At 44.0% G+C, this 19,469-nt stretch overlaps 1 protein-coding gene across 1 annotated transcript in view; it reads right to left on the reverse strand.

Annotated features, from left to right (window-relative positions):
• Nucleotides 1-19,469, reverse strand: part of LRRCC1 (leucine rich repeat and coiled-coil centrosomal protein 1) — an 88,318-nt gene that overhangs the window by 12,359 nt on the left and 56,490 nt on the right. The window contains exons 10-15 of the mRNA XM_068114747.2: nucleotides 17,992-18,196; nucleotides 15,325-15,464; nucleotides 10,740-10,941; nucleotides 10,318-10,503; nucleotides 1,979-2,153; nucleotides 1,628-1,791 (exon numbers count right to left, since the gene is read on the reverse strand). Coding sequence (XP_067970848.2) covers nucleotides 1,628-1,791; nucleotides 1,979-2,153; nucleotides 10,318-10,503; nucleotides 10,740-10,941; nucleotides 15,325-15,464; nucleotides 17,992-18,196 — 1,072 coding nt within the window. The remainder of the gene's footprint in view (nucleotides 1-1,627; nucleotides 1,792-1,978; nucleotides 2,154-10,317; nucleotides 10,504-10,739; nucleotides 10,942-15,324; nucleotides 15,465-17,991; nucleotides 18,197-19,469) is intronic.

A 19,469-nucleotide genomic window follows, 5' to 3' on the forward strand; every position in this document is an offset into this window, starting at 1 on the left:
GCCATGATGGGCCAGTGGGTACTAATGAAGGGCCAAGGCTGAACAAGACAACTATTAACTAGCTGCATTTAAATTAATTGAAAATTTAACCAAAGAGAACATTGTACACAATTACCCGAATAAAAAATGAATTGAATTAATTGCTGTGGTCACTCGTTAGCAAAAATGATGACTTTGTAAGAAATTGTTTCCCCACTTTTTGCAGAGCTGATTGACTTTGTAAAAACCACTGATTGACCGGCATTTACGACAGCAAAGTGGTCAAAATATGTTTTATTCAAAAGATAATCGGTACAACTGAGTGTTTGAGACAAGAGCCTTCACAAGGGAGACTATCCAAGCAATGCAGTGTTTCCAAGAGCGTTGTCACAGTGACCAAACAAAGACACATCGAATGATGACGCGTTACGACTCAGGCGGTTGTGGCTTGTTCCACCAACCATTGGCGAACACATCAAAAGCTTCTATTTTTTGAATACAAAATAAAAAGTGACGATTTTATGCAGCCTTGACCTTTGACCTTTTAATCTAAAAAAACAAAACAATCAGCTTCTAGATTTTGGTTGGTGAATCAATTCAGTGACCCAATATACAAATTCTTAAAATTTCAGGTCAATCGGATGAAAATAGACGATTCTATGTGACGCTGACCTTTGACCAAGTTATTAATTTATCTTCTTCATAATCTCATAATAGCTTTATTCAAAATTTGATGACAGCTCAATGGTAAAAACGGTATGGCCCAGACACAAACAACACATACACCACACACCCCCATCTCTCGCTGCGTGGGAGGGGCTAACTACCGCAGTAGACACATCTTCAAGCTTCTCTAAAACACTAAAACGTAAATTTGTTATTCAACTAGGGCATGCCCGTACTATATATATATATCTAAAATTATATCCCCCCCCTCTATTTACATGAAATGGTTTGGTCCAAAGCGAACGGCTTGCGAGTACGGTGACAATCCCCCCCCTCTATTTACATGGAATGGTTTGGTCCAAAGCGAACGGCTTGTGAGTACGGTGACAATCCCCCCCCTCTATTTACATGGAATGGTTTGGTCCAAAGCGAACGGCTTGCGAGTACGGTGACAATCCCCCCCTCTATTTACATGAAATGGTTTGGTCCAAAGCGAACGGCTTGCGGAGTTTGGTAAAGAAATCGCCATAGTGTGCACAAACGCGCAGGAAAGCGAAAGAATCGCAAATTAGTTTTAATTAGTTTTAAAACATAGTTTAACGCCAACATAGTTTGCCAACGTGAAATAAATGAATACGCTCTCAAATGTGCCGTCCGAGGCAGAGTCTGTTCGGCACGTTCGGCACACGTGATAACTCGCTGCTCTCTGATTGGTTGAATCGTTTTTTGGACATAGCTCGGTAACTACTTGTCCGATTAATATGAAACCTTGAAAAGGCACATCCTCGGGTCCCCAGCAATATACCTGGCAAGTTTCAAGTATATCGGACCCGTGGTTGTCGAGAAACAGCGGTCACAGACAAACACACAGACATACACACACACACACACACACACACACACACACACACACACACACACACACACACACACACACACACACAGAGATTACTGGAATTATAGATAGATTCATCCAACAAACCTCTTTCAGTTTCTTTATCGTTGCAGTTTGATCATCAACAATCTTGTTTTTTATTTTGAGGGAATCATTGTCCATCTCACTTTGCTCAGTTAAGGCTGCCAGCTCAAACTGCAGCTTCTCAATCTGTACTTCCAGTCGACCACGGTCTTGTGCCAAAGCTGCTCCTGCCAAACACAATTTAAAAAAAATCAAATCAAATCATTAATCCTCGACTAATGGCATTGAAACAACAGCAAAAAAAATGTATTTAGCAAATCATCTTGTTTGTTGTATTTATATAATCTATTTATTATATAATCTATTTATATAAATAATTTATTGATGTAATCATCAAAGTTTGCATCTCCACACCTTGCTGAGCTAGTTCATGACCCCAGATCCTTTTCTCCGAACGCAATCCCTCAATCAGCGACTCCTGGGCGCTCAGCTGTGCCAAAAGTTGTTTCTTCTCCTGCCTCAGACTCTCACTTTGTCCATTTTTTTGAGTCAAATCTTCACGCATCATTTGCAGAGCATCGTGCTTGTTCTGAGTACAATCATACATGTACAGAGCTACAGTTAGAATGTAAACCTCTGGTGAAGAGACAGAGAGACATAAGCCGAGGCTTGAGGAGCTTCTGACAGACACCAGAGAACAAAATTCATTAAGCACGATAAAACACACCAAACGGCAAGAAAAGAATTCAATTTTGAATATTGAAGAGGAAATAATGCACAATTTCAGGAAAACAAAACAAACAAATTGAATGAACAAAAGTAAACGGCTGATGACTAAAATAAACACACAGAGTTATCAAATGGAAAAATAACCAGTGTTGTAAATTCATCATAATTTAAAAAACATGCCTTAATGTAAACATTTTGAATATATGGTGAGGAACATCATGTAACAGGAACAAAATAAATACTTGCCATGTGTCGAAGCAGGTTAGGTACAATGACATGCTGACATGAAACCTATGTTAATAACAGAATGGGAATGAAATTGATTTTCAGAAACATAAAAAGTAATTAAAAACCTTTAAAAACTAGAGAGTTCATAGAACACATTACCGCGTGCTGTGAGAAACAAGGACATGAGCGGGGTCAATGAGCGGCAAATTTGATTGGTCGCGATAACGTAAAATGCCGTAAAATTTTGTCCATGTACTGCTAAATGGAAGGGTTTTGGGAGTGTCAAAAAGGTGATTTATGTTACACAGTGTTCAAGTATATAATTCAATTTAAACAAGAGGGAGAATTGCTTTGCAATACATGTCCGATGTCCTCTACCAAGTTTCAGTTCAATATGTTAAAGCGTAAGGGGGAAAAGTCTGGAAAACTGACCCATGTATAATATGTGATATTTTCTAAGTCAAAAAAGGCCACAACTCCATGGAAAATTGACGAAACACCCCAAAACTCAAACTTGTTCTGTAATTTATCATAATAAAGCCATGTAGCAAGTTTCAGTTGAATACGTTAAAGGCTATAAGAAAAAGTGCAGAAAACCACAGGTGGGCCGGGTAGATGGAGAGTAAATCTATAGTCCCCTCTGGGTAGGGGACTATATTAAAGTAAAATATTCTAAATTAAAAAACAAAACAAAACAATAAATATGTATAATAACATACTTTAAAGGTCGTAGAAAAAAATTCCAGGAGTTCACCACCGTTGATGCTATGTCTTATGCACCACCTTATTTAAGATGTTATATTAGTTCTCCATGCCTGTTGTTTGTGTCCTTATGATGTCCTTAAAACAGCAATTTTCCCGTTTGGAACAATTTCAATTTTGCTTGACTGCCACACAGGCAGACAGACTAAAAATTTGTTGTTTCACTCCTCCCTGTGCATGCATGATCGGGACAAATTCAAAGCCTAAGTACTGTCAAACCACAGGTTCGTTTTCTGATTACTGTTCTGATTAGTGTTCAAAATATAATATTCAATTGATATCAAGTTGTTCCTCGATCATAAACTCACGTTTGTAAACAGACGGACAAAGAGACGGACAGAAAAATGAACCAACTGCTTATCCCCGCATTTGGCTTTGCTTGCACGAGGTAAAAACAACAACACACAACCACATGCATTTTAAAGGCCATTTTCCCTGCTAGAGCGGGGGTTAGCCTTGCGGTCCCCATTACAATCTTCTCCATTTTGCCCTATTTTCTGCAACTCTCCTTGTTAACCCCCTTGCCCGCATTTCTTCTTCCACCATCTTTAGCCAAGTCTTTCTCGGTCTTCCCCGTCTTCTACTTCCTTCTACATTCATTTCCATCACTCTTCTCAACCAGTCACTTTCATCCTTCCTCAACACATGACCAAACCATCTCAACCTGTTCCTCTTCACAGCATCAATCACAGGCTCTATTCCCATCATCTTTCGCAATTCATCATTTGTCTTCCTCTCTCTCTCAACGATACTCTGCACATCCGTCGAACCATTCGCATTTCCACCCTTTCCAACCTTCGTTGCTGCTCTACGTTCATTACCCATGTCTCGCTCCCATAAATCATAACACTTCTCACACATGCAGCATACACCTTTCCCTTCAACTTCAACGACACTCCCCTCATCATCAGCACGCCACTCAATTCCCGAAACTTCTTCCATGCACATCTCACTCGAGCAACCGTTGCCGAGTCTGATCCACCTTCTCCATTCAGCATGTCTCCGAGGTAGCAAAATGTTTTCACACCTTCCAGCTTCACGCCGTCTCCAAGATCCAACTCAATACAACATTTCCTCCATCTGCAGCTCTCTCTGTGCACACTTTACATTTGAATGTAGCTGCCACATTGGTTAATGACCCTCTCAGACCACTACATTTTTGATGAACCCACTCAGCGCACATTGTACATTGAATGGAGTTCACTCCGACACCCTTCCTACATACAGCACAGGGCCACTTCCCAGTTCTTTCCACCTCACCACATGCTTTACCACTTGCCATCACCTTTGTCTTTCCGATATTCACCTTCAGACCTTTTGTCTCCATACATTCCTTCCACGTGTTCATCTTTTCCTTCAGTCCATCCATACTTTCCGCAATCAACACCAGATCATCTGCATACAACAACTCCCACGGTAAACCCTCCTTTATGTTCTGAGCCAGCACCTCCATCACAGCTACAAATAGTAGTGGACTTAGTACCGACCCCTGATGCACTCCCACCTTCACCTCAAACTCACCACTGTTCCCGTCCTTCGTCCTTACAGCTGTGCGCGCTCTTTTGTACATTGCCATCACTACTCTGATCAACCATTCCTCCACTCCTAACTTCCTCAATGCCCATGTCAATACTTTGCGTGGAACCCGATCGAATGCTTTCTCCAGATCAACAAACCCAAGAAACAACTTCTTCCTCTTCTCCATGTACTTCTCCTGCAACTGTCTCACAATGAAAAGCGCGTCTGTCGTTCCTCTTCCTGGCATGAATCCAAACTGCATTTCATCGATCTTCACTTTCTTCCTTATCCTTCTCTCCAACACCCTTTCCAATACCTTCATTCCATGCTCCAATAACTTTATCGCTCGGTACGAGCCACACTCCAGAGGGTCACCTTTCCCCTTGTATCGAGGGACGAGGGTACTCAGTTCCCAATCCACTGGAATGCGGCCTTCTTTCACCACCAGATTAAAGATCTGTGTCATTCTCTTCACACCCCAACTTCCTGCTGCCTTCAACATATCTCCCACAACTCCCGTCGGCCCTCCCGCTTTTCTACCCTTCATTGCTTTTATCGCTTCCTCAACTTCCTTCTCAGTTATCTTATCTGCCGGTCCTAAAACTGGGCTACTCTCTATGTTGCCATCCCATTCATTCTCTGTATTCAACAGCATTTCCATATATCTTTTCCATCTTCCTTTAATTCCATCTGGGTCGACAACGATTTGTCCCACTTCATCCTTCAAGCAACTCACCCCCATCACATCACACCTCTCTTTCGCTATCTGCTTTGCAATCCTGAATACTGCTTTCTGACCCTCTTCCGAATCCAAGCGTTCTCCGAACATTTTCCTGCATGCCTCCTGCGCCTTTGCCACCTCTTTCTTTGCAGCCTTCCTGGCTGCCTTATAACTTTCATGCTCTGCTGTTTCTGCTCCCGTACCCTTCGCCTTCTGCCACTCCTTGAACTTCTTCCTCTTCTCGTCAATCCTCTTTCCAACTTCATCATCCCACCACCATGTTTCCGAGTGCCTCGGTGGTCCTTTTGTCCATCCACATACCTCACCAACGGCTCCCAACAGACAAGCTTTCATTGACATCCAACCACTTTCAAGCTCAACCACATCATCCTCGACCCTACTCAGCCTCTCTTTTAATGCCTCCCTTACTGGCACCTCTTTTAACCTCTACACCTTCATTCTCGGTTGGTACTTCACCCGCCGAGCTCTCCTCGCACCCTTCACCCTTATGTCGCAGACAACCAAGTGGTGCTGTGAAACAGCCTCCTCCCCCGGGATCACCTTTGTGTCCCGGAGGTGCCCCCTATCTCGCCTACGCACCATCAGGTAGTCAACGGTTGTTGTCGACCCACCTGACGTGTATGTAACAAGCTTATTATCCTCTTTCTGGAACTGAGTATTACAAATCAACAAATCAGCTCCATCAGCAAACTCCAAAATCCTTTCACCTTCTCCATTTCTCACACCATATCCGTAACCCCCATGAACTCCGTCAAAACCATCCATACTCCTTCCCACATGTCCATTTAGGTCTCCTCCTACCACAACAACTTCCTCATCTTTCACGTTTTCCATCAGCTTCTCTATCGCACACCAGAACTTGTCCTTCTCTTCATCGCTTCGACCAACCTGCGGAGCATATCCCGAGATGACGTTCACCAAGAGCTTTCCAATCATCATTTTCACCATTATCAACCTATCACTCACTCTAGTCACACTCACCACACTGTCTACAAACTCCTCAGAAAACAGGACACCAACACCATTCACGCCCTCCGGGCACCCTTGCCACACAAACTTGTATTTCTGTCCCTGCCTACCCTTCACCATTCTCACACCACTTCCCTTCCATCTCGTCTCTTGCACACAACATATGTCTACTCTTCTTCTGACCAATACTTCCACCACTTCTCCTGATCTCCCTGTCATTGTCCCTACATTCCATGTCCCAAACCTCAGAAACCGATCTCCACTTCGGGCTGTACCCTGCCCATCTGTAGTTGTAATTGTCATGGTTCTCTTTTTGAGGCAATGTTTTTTTTTTATAGCCGGATGCCCTTCCTGACGCCAACCCTCTTAGTCGCCTCTTACGACACGCAGGGATATGGCGTACCTATTCTTATCCAGGGTACACACTGGGAAACGTTTAAAACATGGAAATTCTAGGGGGTGGGGGGGGGGGGGGGGCGGCGTCAGCATCACGGCTGCGGTTTAAACATATTTAAATAATATTTAAACAAAACCATGAAAAACAATCTGGGAAAAGTCTCTAAGTGAGAACGTGGATTTGAGAAAGCAGGAGCAGAGGCGGAAGAAAAACGAGATATAGGGGGCGGGGCACAAGTCGAGACGAGGAGGCCGCACGAGACACCAGGCCGCACGAGGCGCGAACAAAGAAACGACTAATTACACACAAATTTACAACAACTACAAAACCAAAACCAAATAGAAACACACAATAACACATACACAACAAAATACCCAGCGGAAATTTGACAAAGAAACGAACGGGAAAACACTCAAACTTTGATGCCGTGGAGAGATCGAAGCAAGCCCCGTCGCTCGAGGGACCGGAAGCCGGAATTGTAAAAACAAGCACGAGGTAAAAAACAAAAACAAAAGGAGAATGATTGAGGTAGAGTGCATTAAATCCCTATTGGTCGGGAACATCTGCTCGGACAGTTGTGGCCAGTCTCAATGTAACCTGCAACCACAACCAGACCCTCCCCCTATCAGCTATCAGTAGAGTAAATATAAAAGATTGTGCCTTGTTATTCAGGCTAACCCCCGCTCTAGCAGGGAAAATGGCCTTAAAATGCATGTTGTGTGTTGTGTGCCTTGTTATTCAGGGATGAAGCGCACATGATGGTCAAAATTTTGAAGCTGGGCTTCAGTCCTGTGGACAGAAATATTAGCTTGGTTGTGCCATGACAATCTAATGTGCTGTCATTCTTTACAGAGTTGTGGGAATGATCTTTAAGGGTTAATAAAACTAGTAGAGCAATAGTTATTTCTTATCATCTGTTTAGATAAGCGTGACATACTATTTGTGCAATGGATATGCGTTGCATATGTAAAGTGAGATGTTTGTTTTCCCTACCAGACTGTTTTGTCCTCACCGATTCAAACCTCTGGCTGTACGTATTTAATATTATTTTCCTCTGTTTACATGTCTTTTCAAAGTGCACATGAGAGCTTTGAAACTCAAGCCATAAGAATGTGCAGGTGTGGCAAATCTGTGTTGAAATAGCCAGACATTAGCCTCATCACAGGAGCCGATATACAGGGCGATTCTGCATTTAAGAAGTCTGCATTTAGCCTCACCACGGGAACTGATATATGGGGCGAATCTGCAGTGAAGAAGTCTGCATTTAGCTTCACCACGGGAGCCGATATACGGGGGCAAATCTGCATTGAAGAAGTCTGTATTTAGCCTCACCATGGGAGCCGATATATGGGGCGAATCTGCATTGATGAAGACTGCATTTAGCCTCTGCATTTAGGGAGCTGATATACATTATACAGGGTGAATCTGCAGTGAAGAAGTCTGCATTTAGCCTCACCACGGGAACTGATATATGGGGCGAATCTGCATTGAAGAAGTCTGCATTTATCCTCACCACAGAAACTGATATACGGGGCGAATCTGCATTGAAGACGTCTGCATTTAGCCTCACCACGGGAACTGATATATTGGGCGAATCTGCAGTGAAGAAGTCTGCATTTATCCTCACCACAGAAACTGATATACGGGGCGAATCTGCATTGATGAAGTCTGCATTTAGCCTCACCACGATATGGGGTGAATCTGCATTGAAGAAGTCTGCATTTAGCCTCACCAAGGGAGCTGATATACAGGGTGAATCTGCATTGAAGAAGTCTGCATTTAGCCTCACCACGGAAACTGACATATGGGGCGAATCTGCATTGAAGATGTCTGCATTTAGCCTCACCACGGGAGCTGATATATGGGGCGAATCTGCAGTGAAGAAGTCTGCATTTAGCCTCACTACGGGAAATGATATATGGGGCGAATGTGCAGTGAAGAAGTCTGCATTTAGCCTCACCACGGGAACCGATATATGGGGCGAATCTGCAGTGAAGAAGTCTGCATTTAGCCTCACCACGGGAACTGATATATGGGGCGAATCTGCAGTGAAGAAGTCTGCATTTAGCCTCACCACGGGAACTGATATATGGGGCGAATCTGCATTGAAAAAGTCTGTAGTTGTGGTCTTAGCTGGTGGTTGTGGTCGACTTGACATGACCCGCGGAACACAAACCGGGCTCCCCGTACTGGTCCCACGGCTGTTACAATATTGTTCCTTCTATCGATTGATGGATCCAAGCTGATGCAAATGATGTTTGACGTGTAGGGTTATGCAAATGATGTATTCCCCTCAATTTCAATTGCTGGTTCGGCATACGTTAACGTGGTGCCAAGCAGTATGGAAGTTGATGTTTAACTCTGTTTTAAACTGACCTTTTCTTACTGATGATGCTTCATGAGGGCCGAAACAGTAAGCGTACGTTGTAATACTGCATTTTAGCGTTAGGGACACGAATAAACTTCAGCACATGCTTTGGTCTTCAGGCAAAACACATGTCGAAAGCATTATCCTTATGTTTGCATCTTTTACAAACTTTCGTTGTTCATGATGATGATGATAGAAAGGTGTTGCATCACAGAGAAACAATCAGCGTATTGAAAGAGCATGCTATTTGCTCTTAGAGTCAAGGTACAAGCATTTTGCTCGAAGAAGCTTTTCATGGCTTTTCATGACCATGTACTTTGATGTTTGGACCAAAGCACAGAAGCATGTGTTTAACATTGCCAAGATGTATATTTAACATTTGCTTCATTCAAACAAGGCATTTCTCAATTGTGAGTAACGAAAGTGCAACAGCGAATCTTAAAATGCTGAGTTCACACACTTCCCATAAGGGGTTGTTGCCTTTGAAAATTCTGAAGAGCTCTCAGCAAATTGCAGAATATAATCATTTGACAATGGACAAAAGCACAAGAAACATCTCTACACAAAACACACAAGAAATCGAAGTTAGAATATAACCTTTAACTTTGGGTCGTACGTAATGTATACACCACCACACTGTTGAGTGCAACAAATGACCTGCTCCATCACCCCCAAAATGTGTCATGTGCCTCTAAGTGACAACGTTAGACATTTTCAAGCAGAATCTTCTTCCCCTTTTCTTCCATTTTATAACAGATGAGGTGCAATGGCACCAAGCTCCTGCCCTGCCTCGACCACAATACTCCTCCACTTCCCCCTGTCTTCAGCCATCCCTCTGCACTCTCCATCCACCTCCACCTTACTGATGTCCCTCCTCACGTAATCTTCCCATCTTAACCATGGTCTACCTCGTTTCCTCCTACCTTGATCCCTCAACCTATCCACTCTCTTTGCCATTCATTTTTAATATTTCGCCCTCGTGTTGCAAATTGTGTGGAATTACTCTTTTGTCATTTCTTAATTGTGAATTAAAAGAGTACCTTTAGGAGCATCTGTACATGCTGCCTGACACCGTTGATCTCAGCAATTCGAACCTTTTGCTCCCTCACCAATGTGGTGAGCTCTTGCACCATGGTGGCCACGCATCGCTCCTTCTGCTGTGCTTCCAGCACCTCTCCCTGTTCCTGAACAAGCTCTTGTTTAACCCCCTCAACTGCTTCCTTCAGCTGTATGTACAAAGAACAGGTACAAGTAACATCGCACGCATATTATTACAGGTCTTGATTACAAAGTACAAGCAAAGAAAAGGAAGTGCATCTAATGTGCAGACAACATACACACAAGCTACATGGGGTAGACCGAACAGTGTTCCTTTTATGCTTCATATTTATTGTTGTATATGTATCATTCATTGCTTCATATACAAAAACAAAGTCCCACAAGGTTCATGGAAAGCACTCGCCTTAGAAAAACGATTTCCTTCGATAGTGAGGGCAGCACGAAACTCGTTTTCCAGATCCTGTAATTGCAGCTTCAGCACTTGTACCTCATTCCGACTGTGCTGCTCACGGCACTCATGCTGCTCCGTCACGTGAGCGGTTTCCCGTGCGACCGCTTCCCGAAACTCCGACCCTCCAAGCAGCACACGTCCTTCAATCTCCTTCCTACAACCCCACAATCATATTTGGAAAACTTGATCGAGTTCAATGTGAAAACTCAAATATTGCTTACAAATCGTTCCACATGCACGTGTAGGTTTGTCCTCATGTACCAACCATATCAAGTAGAAGTATTTCTACACCAATAAGGTAGAATTTTGTTGGTTTAGCACAAAATCTCACACAATAAAGCCAATACACCCTTATCCTGCGCACTTCATTTTGCTGTACAGTGCCCTCAGAAAGTATTCACACCCATTGACTTTTTTCACATTTTGTTGTGTTACAGCCTGAATTGAAAATGAAATAAATTGAGATTTTTTTTGTCACTGATCTACACATAATACCCCATATAATGTCAAAGTGGAATTGTTTTTTGAAAGAAATCTTTACAAAATAATTAAAAATGAAAAGCTGAAATATCTTATTTACATAAGTATCCAACCTCTTGAGTCAATACTTCGTAGAAGCACCTTTGCCAGCGATTACAGGTTTGAGTCTTCTTGACTATGTCTGTATCAGCTTTGCACATCTGGATTTGTGGAGTTTCCCCCATTCTTCCTTGTAGATTTGCTCAAGCTCTGTCAAGTTGGATGGGGAGCGTTGCTGAACTGCAATCTTCAAGTCTTTCCACAGATTCTCAATGGGATTCAAGTTTGGGATTTGGCTTTGCCACTCAATGACTTTCACGTTCTTTTTCTGAAGCCATTCCAGTGTTGCTTTGGCTGTATGCTTGGGGTCATTGTTCTCTTGGAACGTAAATCTTCGCCGCAGTCTAAGGTCTTTTATACTCTGAAGTAGGTTCTCCTCACGGATTTACCTGCATTTGGCTCTATTCATTGTTACCTCTATCTCTACAAGTCAACCAGTCCCTGCCGCTGAAAAGCATTCCCATAGTATGATGCTGCCACCACCAGGCTCCATGGTAGGGATGGTGTTAGATGCGTGATGAGCTGTGCTCAGTTTCCACCAGACATAGCGCTTAACATTCAGGCCAAAGTGTTTAATTTTTGTCGCATGAGACCACAGAATCTTTTGCCTCATGCTCTCAGTCTTTCACATGCCTTTTTGCAAACTCCAGGTGTGCTGTCATGTGCCTTATTCTCAGGAGTGGCTTCCATCTGGCCACTCTCCCCAAAAGACTAGATTTGTGAAATGCTGCAGAGACCGTTGTCCTTCTGGCAGGTTCTCCCATCTTGGCCAAGGAACTCTGTAGTTCTGTCAAAGTGGTCATTGGGTTCTTGGTAACCTCCTTGAACAAGATCCTTCTTTCCCGGTTGCTCAGTTTGGTCAGACGGCCAGTTCTAGGAAGTCTGGGTAGTTCCATATTCTTTTCATTGCCTGATGATGGAACTCACTGTGTTCTTGGGTACTTTCATCACTAGAAATTGGTTTATACCCTTCCCCAGATATATGCCACTTCACAATTCTATCTCAGAGTTCTACGGACAGTTCCTTGGACTTCAGGGTAGAGTTTTTGCTCTGACATGCACTGTCAACTGTGGAACCTTGTATAGAAAGGAGTGTTTCTTTATAAATCATGTACAATCAATTGAAATGGCCACAGGTGGACTCCAATCAAGTTGTGGAGACATCTCAAGGATGATCAAAGGAAATTGGATGCACCTGAGCTCAATTTGGAGTGTCATAGCAAAGGGGTTGAATACTTATTGACTCGAGACATTTCAGCTTTTCATTTTTTATTATTTAGTAAAAAACAAAAAAAACAACAATTCCACTTGGACAATATTGGGGTATTATGTGTAGATCAGTGACAAACACAATCTCCATAATATGCATTTTAAATTCAAGCTGTAATACAGCAAAACGTTAAAAAGTCAAGGGTTGTGAATACTTTCTGAAGGCACTGTACCTTTGTTTTGCATTAAAAACAGCAATAAACTAGGACACTCGGTAGAGCACATACCTCCACTAGGCTGAACAATTTACGTGTTGTAGCCCACTGATAGGCAAGATCTGGACCTGCACCTTAACCAAAAACGAATCGGCTTGTTCTTGTCACCTACCCAACTCATCCACCAAGTTTTGTCCTAATCAGTCAACAACTTTTTGACATATCCTGCTATATATCATTTTTGGCCCTATCTCTCAATGGTGAAGTCACTTAACAAATTCTCTTGTACGGATCTGGAACTGGATCCGCATCAAATTCTAATCAGTTCATCCTTTCTACTATGTTTCATCTGAATCCATCCATAACTTTTTGAGATATTCTGTTCACACAGACACACAGACAGATGGGCAGACAAACAGACATACAGGGGTGAAAAATAACCTCTGTACACTTTTTGTGATGGAAGTAATAAATAAATAAAAACCCTTCAAACAAATCTTTTGAGCCAAATGTCAATTCATAATCATCATTATTGTTGTTTAGTTCTTTTTAATTTGCTTCTAAGAAACTCGATTATAATGGTATAAGGATGCAAGCCTTGATTAGGACGAACCTTGGGTCTTAAGTCGTAAGACACTTCGATAAAATGATAAGACCTTGTAGGAATGATAAGAGAACGATAAGACCATTGCCACCCCATTGTGAGGACTTGCTGTGACACACTCACCAATCCAACCAGTGTAGGTGGACCTCTTCACCCTTGGTAGGCAGTCCACCTAGGAGAAGGAAACTCTGATTGCAAATCCCCCTGCTGCTTGGCAAAGTACACTGCATGGCCAAAAGTATGCGGACATCCCTTCTAATTAGTGGATTCAGCTGTTTCAGCCACACCCATTGCTGACAGGTATATACAATCAAGCACACAACCATACAATCTCCATAGACAAACATTGGCAGTAGAATGGGCCGCACTTAAGAGCTCAGTGACTTTCAACGTGGCAACATCATAAGATGCCACCTTTCCAACAAGTCAGTTCGTCAAATTTCTGCTCTGCTGGAGCTGCCCGGTCAACTGTAAGTGCTGTTATTGTGAAGTGGAAACCTCTAGAAACAACAACAGCTCAGCCGCGCAGTGGTAGGCCACAGAAGCTCACAGAATGGGACTGCTGAGTGCTGAAGCGCGTAAAAATCATCTGTCCTCGGTTGCAACACTCACTACCGAGTTCCAAACTGCCTCTGGAAGCAACATCAGCACAACAACTGTTCGTCGGGAGCTTCATGAAATGGGTTTCCATGGCCGAGCAGCCGCACACAAGCCTAAGATCACCATGCACAATGCCAAGCATTGGCTGGAGTGGTGTAAAGCTCGTCGCCATTGGGCTCTGGAGCAGTGGAAACGCGTTCTCTGGAGTGATGAATCACGCTTCACCATCTGCCAGTCCGACGGACAAATCTGAGTTTGGCGGATGCCAGGAGAACGTTACCTGCCAGAATGCAGAGTGCCAACTGTAAAGTTTGGTGGAGGAGGAATAATGGTCTGGGGCTGTTTTTCATGGTTCAAGCTAGGCCCATAAGTTCCAGTGAAGGGAAATCTTAATGCTACAGCATACAATGACATTCCAGACGATTGTGTGCTTCCAACTTTGTGGCAACAGTTTGGGGAAGGCCCTTTCCTGTTTCAGCATGACAATGCCCCCATGACAAAAATCGTGCACAAAGCGAAGTCCATACAGAAATGGTTTGTCGAGATCGGTGTGGAAGAACTTGACTGGCCTGCACAGAGCCCTGACCTCAACCCCATCGAACACCTTTGGGATGAATTGGAACGCCGACTGCGAGCCAGGCCTAATCGCCAAACATCAGTGCCCGACCTCACTAATGCTCTTGTGGCTGAATGGAAGCAAATCCCCACAGCAATGTTTCAACATCTAGTGGAAAGCCTTCCCAGAGGAGTGGAGGCTGTTATAGCAGCAAAAGGGGGACCAACTCTATATTAATGCCCATGATTTTGGAATGAGATGCTCGACGAGCACATATGGGTGTGATGTTCGAGTGTCCACATACTTTTGGCCATGTCGTGTATGTCTCTTTAGAGTTTAGACAAAGGCTAGGTCCACAGCTTATTCTGTGGTGGCCTCAAGAAGGACATCCGGCCACAAAAAACCATGCCTCAAATATGTCTTTTGGCGAAGCAGCCATTAGGTGAATCACGGCTTACACATGCAAGCATGGAAATGGCCGTAACACGATGATGAGGACCCACAAGTCTTGTGTGGCTGATACGGCACAAACTGCAGACCTTGTTCGAAACTAAAGTATGTTCTGCATCAATTTGCTCCATAACAGCTAACCACATGTTTGAACCAAGACAGGTGCACCATTGCGATTCCCTTTCCAAACAATTCTCCTCATCGCCAAAAAGGAATCTCGTGGGCCGACATAATTTCCAAGAGCATTAATATGACATCCAAGTGCACAAAAGTCATAATTAAAACAACATTTTAATTTAAAGATCCCCAAAAATAAACACGCACCTGCGCTGGTATTCGGACGATATCTGGATCTCCTGCAGTTGCTGCACCTTGTCCTTCTGCTGTTGGAGCAATGCCCGAAGCAGCTCAGCTTCCCTCGACATCGCTGCCAATTTCAACTCCATTTGCTGCCTTCTTTTGTGCTGCAAGAAAAATTATTGTGTGTGAGGATGTGGTACTGGGTAACAGAATTCCTACATATTCGGATTCCGTTAATTGTGAACAATGCAATAAGCAAATCATAATATAATAGAGCAAACGGATATGGTTATGTCGTTATGTATGTTTGTTTATATGCGACGAACACGTCTTCTTCTTCTTCAAATAAAATTAACACCCTCTTAATTATGTTTAGACTGCTGAAACCCCTCAGACCTTTGACGACCCTTTAATTCCCCCAAGACCCCTGAAGACCGAAAATACCCTGAAAGACCCAAAAGATCCTGAAGACCCAAAACACCTTTGAAGGCCCAGAGGCTCAAAAAGACCCAGAGGCTCAAAAAGACCCTGAAGACCAAAAACACCCCAAAGACCGAAAACACGCTGAAGACCCAAAACACCCCAAAAGACCACAAAGACTTTGAAGACCTAAAATACCCTTGAAGACCCTGAGGCTCAAAAAGACCCTGAAGATCCAAATGGCCCCGAATACCCAAAATATCCCGAACAGTCAAAAGACTCAAAAGACCCCGAAGACCCAAAACACCCTGAAGACCCAAAGGAACCAAAAGACCATTAAGACCCAAAATCCCCTAAAGGCACCGAAGACCCAAAGGAACCAAAAGACCATTAAGACCCAAAATCCCCTAAAGGCACCGAAGACCCAAAACACCCTGAAGACCCAAAGGAACCAAAAGACCATTAAGACCCAAAATCCCCTAAAGGCACCGAAGACCCAAAATACCCCAAAGACCCTGAAGACCATGAAGACCCCAAAGGCCCTGAAGACCCCAAAACACCCCAAAGACCCAAAACACCCCAAAGACCCTGAAGACCATGAAGACCCCAAAGGCCCTGAAGACCCCAAAACACCCCAAAGACCCAAAACACCCCGAAGACCCAAAACACCCCAAAGACCCAAAACACCCCAAAGACCCTGAAGACCCCAAAGACCCAAAACACCAAGAAGACCCAAAACACCCCGAAGACCCAAAACACCCCGAAGATCCAAAACACCCCGAAGACCCAAAACACCCCGAAGACCCAAAACACCCCGAAGACCCAAAACACCCCGAAGACCCAAAACACCCCGAAGACCCAAAACACTCCGAAGACCCAAAACACCCCGAAGACCCAAAACACCCCGAAGACCCAATACACCCCGAAGACCCAAAACACCCCGAAGACCCAAAACACCCCGAAGACCCAAAACACCCCGAAGACCCAAAACACCCCGAAGACCCAAAACACCCCGAAGACCCAAAACACCCCGAAGACCCAAAACACCCCGAAGACCCAAAACACCCCGAAGACCCAAAACACCCCGAAGACCCAAAACACCCCGAAGACCCAAAACACCCCGAAGACCCAAAACACCCCGAAGACCCAAAACACCCCGAAAATCCAAAACACCCCGAAGACCCAAAACACCCAAAACACCCCGAAGACCCAAAACACCCCGAAGACCCAAAACACCCCGAAGACCCAAAACACCCCGAAGACCCAAAACACCCCGATGACCCAAAACACCCTGATGACCCAAAACACCCTGAAGACCCAAAATACCCTTTAGACCCAAAATACCTCAAAGACTCTTAAAGACCCAGATAATCCAAAAGACCCTGAAGACCCAAATGGCCCTGAAGACCCAAAAGACCTAGAAATGGTAAAAGATGCCTATCCCTCGTGTGGTGAGGCGCACAGAGCACGCCGAGTCATGCTAGTTATGGAAATAAACGACAACCTTTTGCCTACCTTGGAAATAGAAACATGCATGTGTGATATGGTAAACATGGTGTGCAATCAGAAATGGAAAAAAAGCGAGATTTTACCATCTATTCTCCAACATAGCTGCCTGCCTCTGCTCTCAGTCCTACAACCCTACCCAGCTCCTCCACAATGCACAAGTTCTTCCCGGCAATGCCCTCCTGGTTAAACTTCCAAAATGCAGGCTGACTGCACACCTCAGTTCCTTTGTTTGTCACTTCTCCCATCTATGGAACTACCTACCAGAGGCCATTATTTCCCACTCTTCCCTCCAGGGCTTCAAGCAGGCAGTGCTCTGCCACTTCGTGTCATCCTCTATCATGATCTTTATTACCCCCATTAACCCTTCCTAACCCTTTCTTGATCCCTTGCTGATTTCAGTGTTTCCTCCTCTCACCACAAGCCTCTCTTTCCCTCCCCCTTTCCTGTTGGTTTATCCCTTTGCTGGTTGTGCCCTACTGGTGCCTGCTTCCCCACTGCCAATTTAACCTTGCTCTTCTATTAGCCTCGCTCTTGTAGGGAAATAAAAAAAAACGTTAATGAGATGAAGTACATTTTTTTTTTTTTTCATCATTCATTACATCATCATGATTCATTACACAGACGGCAAAGTTGTAGCAACTCAGGTACCCAGTATCAAATCCAAGTGCCGCTTCAGTGGAGAGGCCGTACACAGGAACATCATTATAAATCGTACAATTGTCATCACGACAGCGATGACAAAGTTATCGTTGTTGAACGAACCTGAATCAAGTGTTCAGAGTCACTTTTTGCCTTCAACGTTTCCACTTGTTCCTGCAAATCACCCAGAGCAGAGCCATGTCGCGACGCAGTGTCGCGCTCCCGGGACAGTTCCGTCACCACCTTCTTTAAATGGCAGTGAAGCTTCTTAACGACATTTTCGAGACTGGCCCGATACGCAAGCTCTTTCAGCAACTTCTCTTCGAGTCTAAAAAGCAGCAGGATAAACACACAAATGACATCTTCAAACGAGCGCTTCATCTTCCGTGGCTAGAACTAGAAGGTATCGCGATTCTAAAAGGCAGCACTTAATCCGCTTAGCATAACTCAATTGTACAATCCAATCACACACCCGACACATACAAACCGCACACGCGTAAAATATAGTTTTCATTTTTCTTTTGTTTTCTTTGTGCAACAAGTCAAAAGTAGCCGTTTGACTCATCATTCCGTGACAACTATGCCCTCCACACCTCTTCCTCTCAGTGGTATTCTTTTTGGATAGGATGATTAACCGCGACATCTTGGCAATGTTTGGAGAGGTTTTGGCCACCACTCGCCATCAAGCAATTTTTCCAGCCATCCTCAAGCAACCAGTTTATCTTCGACTAGTTGATTTACAATCTCTGTTTGAGGAGACATGGTGAAGGTTATCTGCAATATTAATAACTTTGAATCGACACCTTGTGGATATTGCAGTGAAGTGCCGAAGTTGTATTAATGTCATCTGTATTAATGTACACCTAACAGAACTTCCCCCCAACTCACTCATCACATTGAAAAAAGGAAAAGAAAAATCCCTACATGTTGCGATTGTTCGTATTTGCGGAAAAATCCTATCTGTGACGTACCTCTTCACCTCTACCCTCTCTACACTGTTGTTCTTCTCTCTTCCCATCGAGTGGATGTCGGGTTGGATTGGGTTTGTAGTGTGGATGGGGTTGGTGTCAGAGAGGTTGAATGTGCTCGTGCATTGATTTCTTAGGTTGGGGTGGATGTGTCACAGGCATGATGGGCCTATTGGCCTCCTGTGCTAAGTTTTCTTCGTATTTCTTGGATATTATTAACGCACAGGTTGTAAACCTGGTGCGTTATAGCGTTTGCCTGGGAATTTCGGGCGCTCAAAAGTGAAGCTAGTTTCTGTCACCCATTTCTGTCGCTCATTTCTGTCGCTCATTTCTGTCGCTCAGATGTGTAAACATGACGTCATCAAATCTATATTTATAGGATAGGTTATAGGAGATATATATGTTATAGGATAGGAATATAGGACCCAAATGACCCAGAGGACCCAAATGACCCAGAGGACCCAAATGACCCAGAGGACCCAAATGACCCAAATGACCCAGAGGACCAAAATGACCCAGAGGACCCAAATGACCCAGAGGACCCAAATGACCCAGAGGACCCAAATGACCCAGAGGACCCAAATGACCCAGAGGACCCAAATGACCCAGAGGACCCAAATGACCCAGAGGACC

Source organism: Myxine glutinosa, chromosome 4 (assembly GCF_964187855.1).
Source record: "Myxine glutinosa chromosome 4, kmMyxGlut1.1, whole genome shotgun sequence".
In the NCBI taxonomy this organism is placed as follows: domain Eukaryota; kingdom Metazoa; phylum Chordata; class Myxini; order Myxiniformes; family Myxinidae; genus Myxine; species Myxine glutinosa.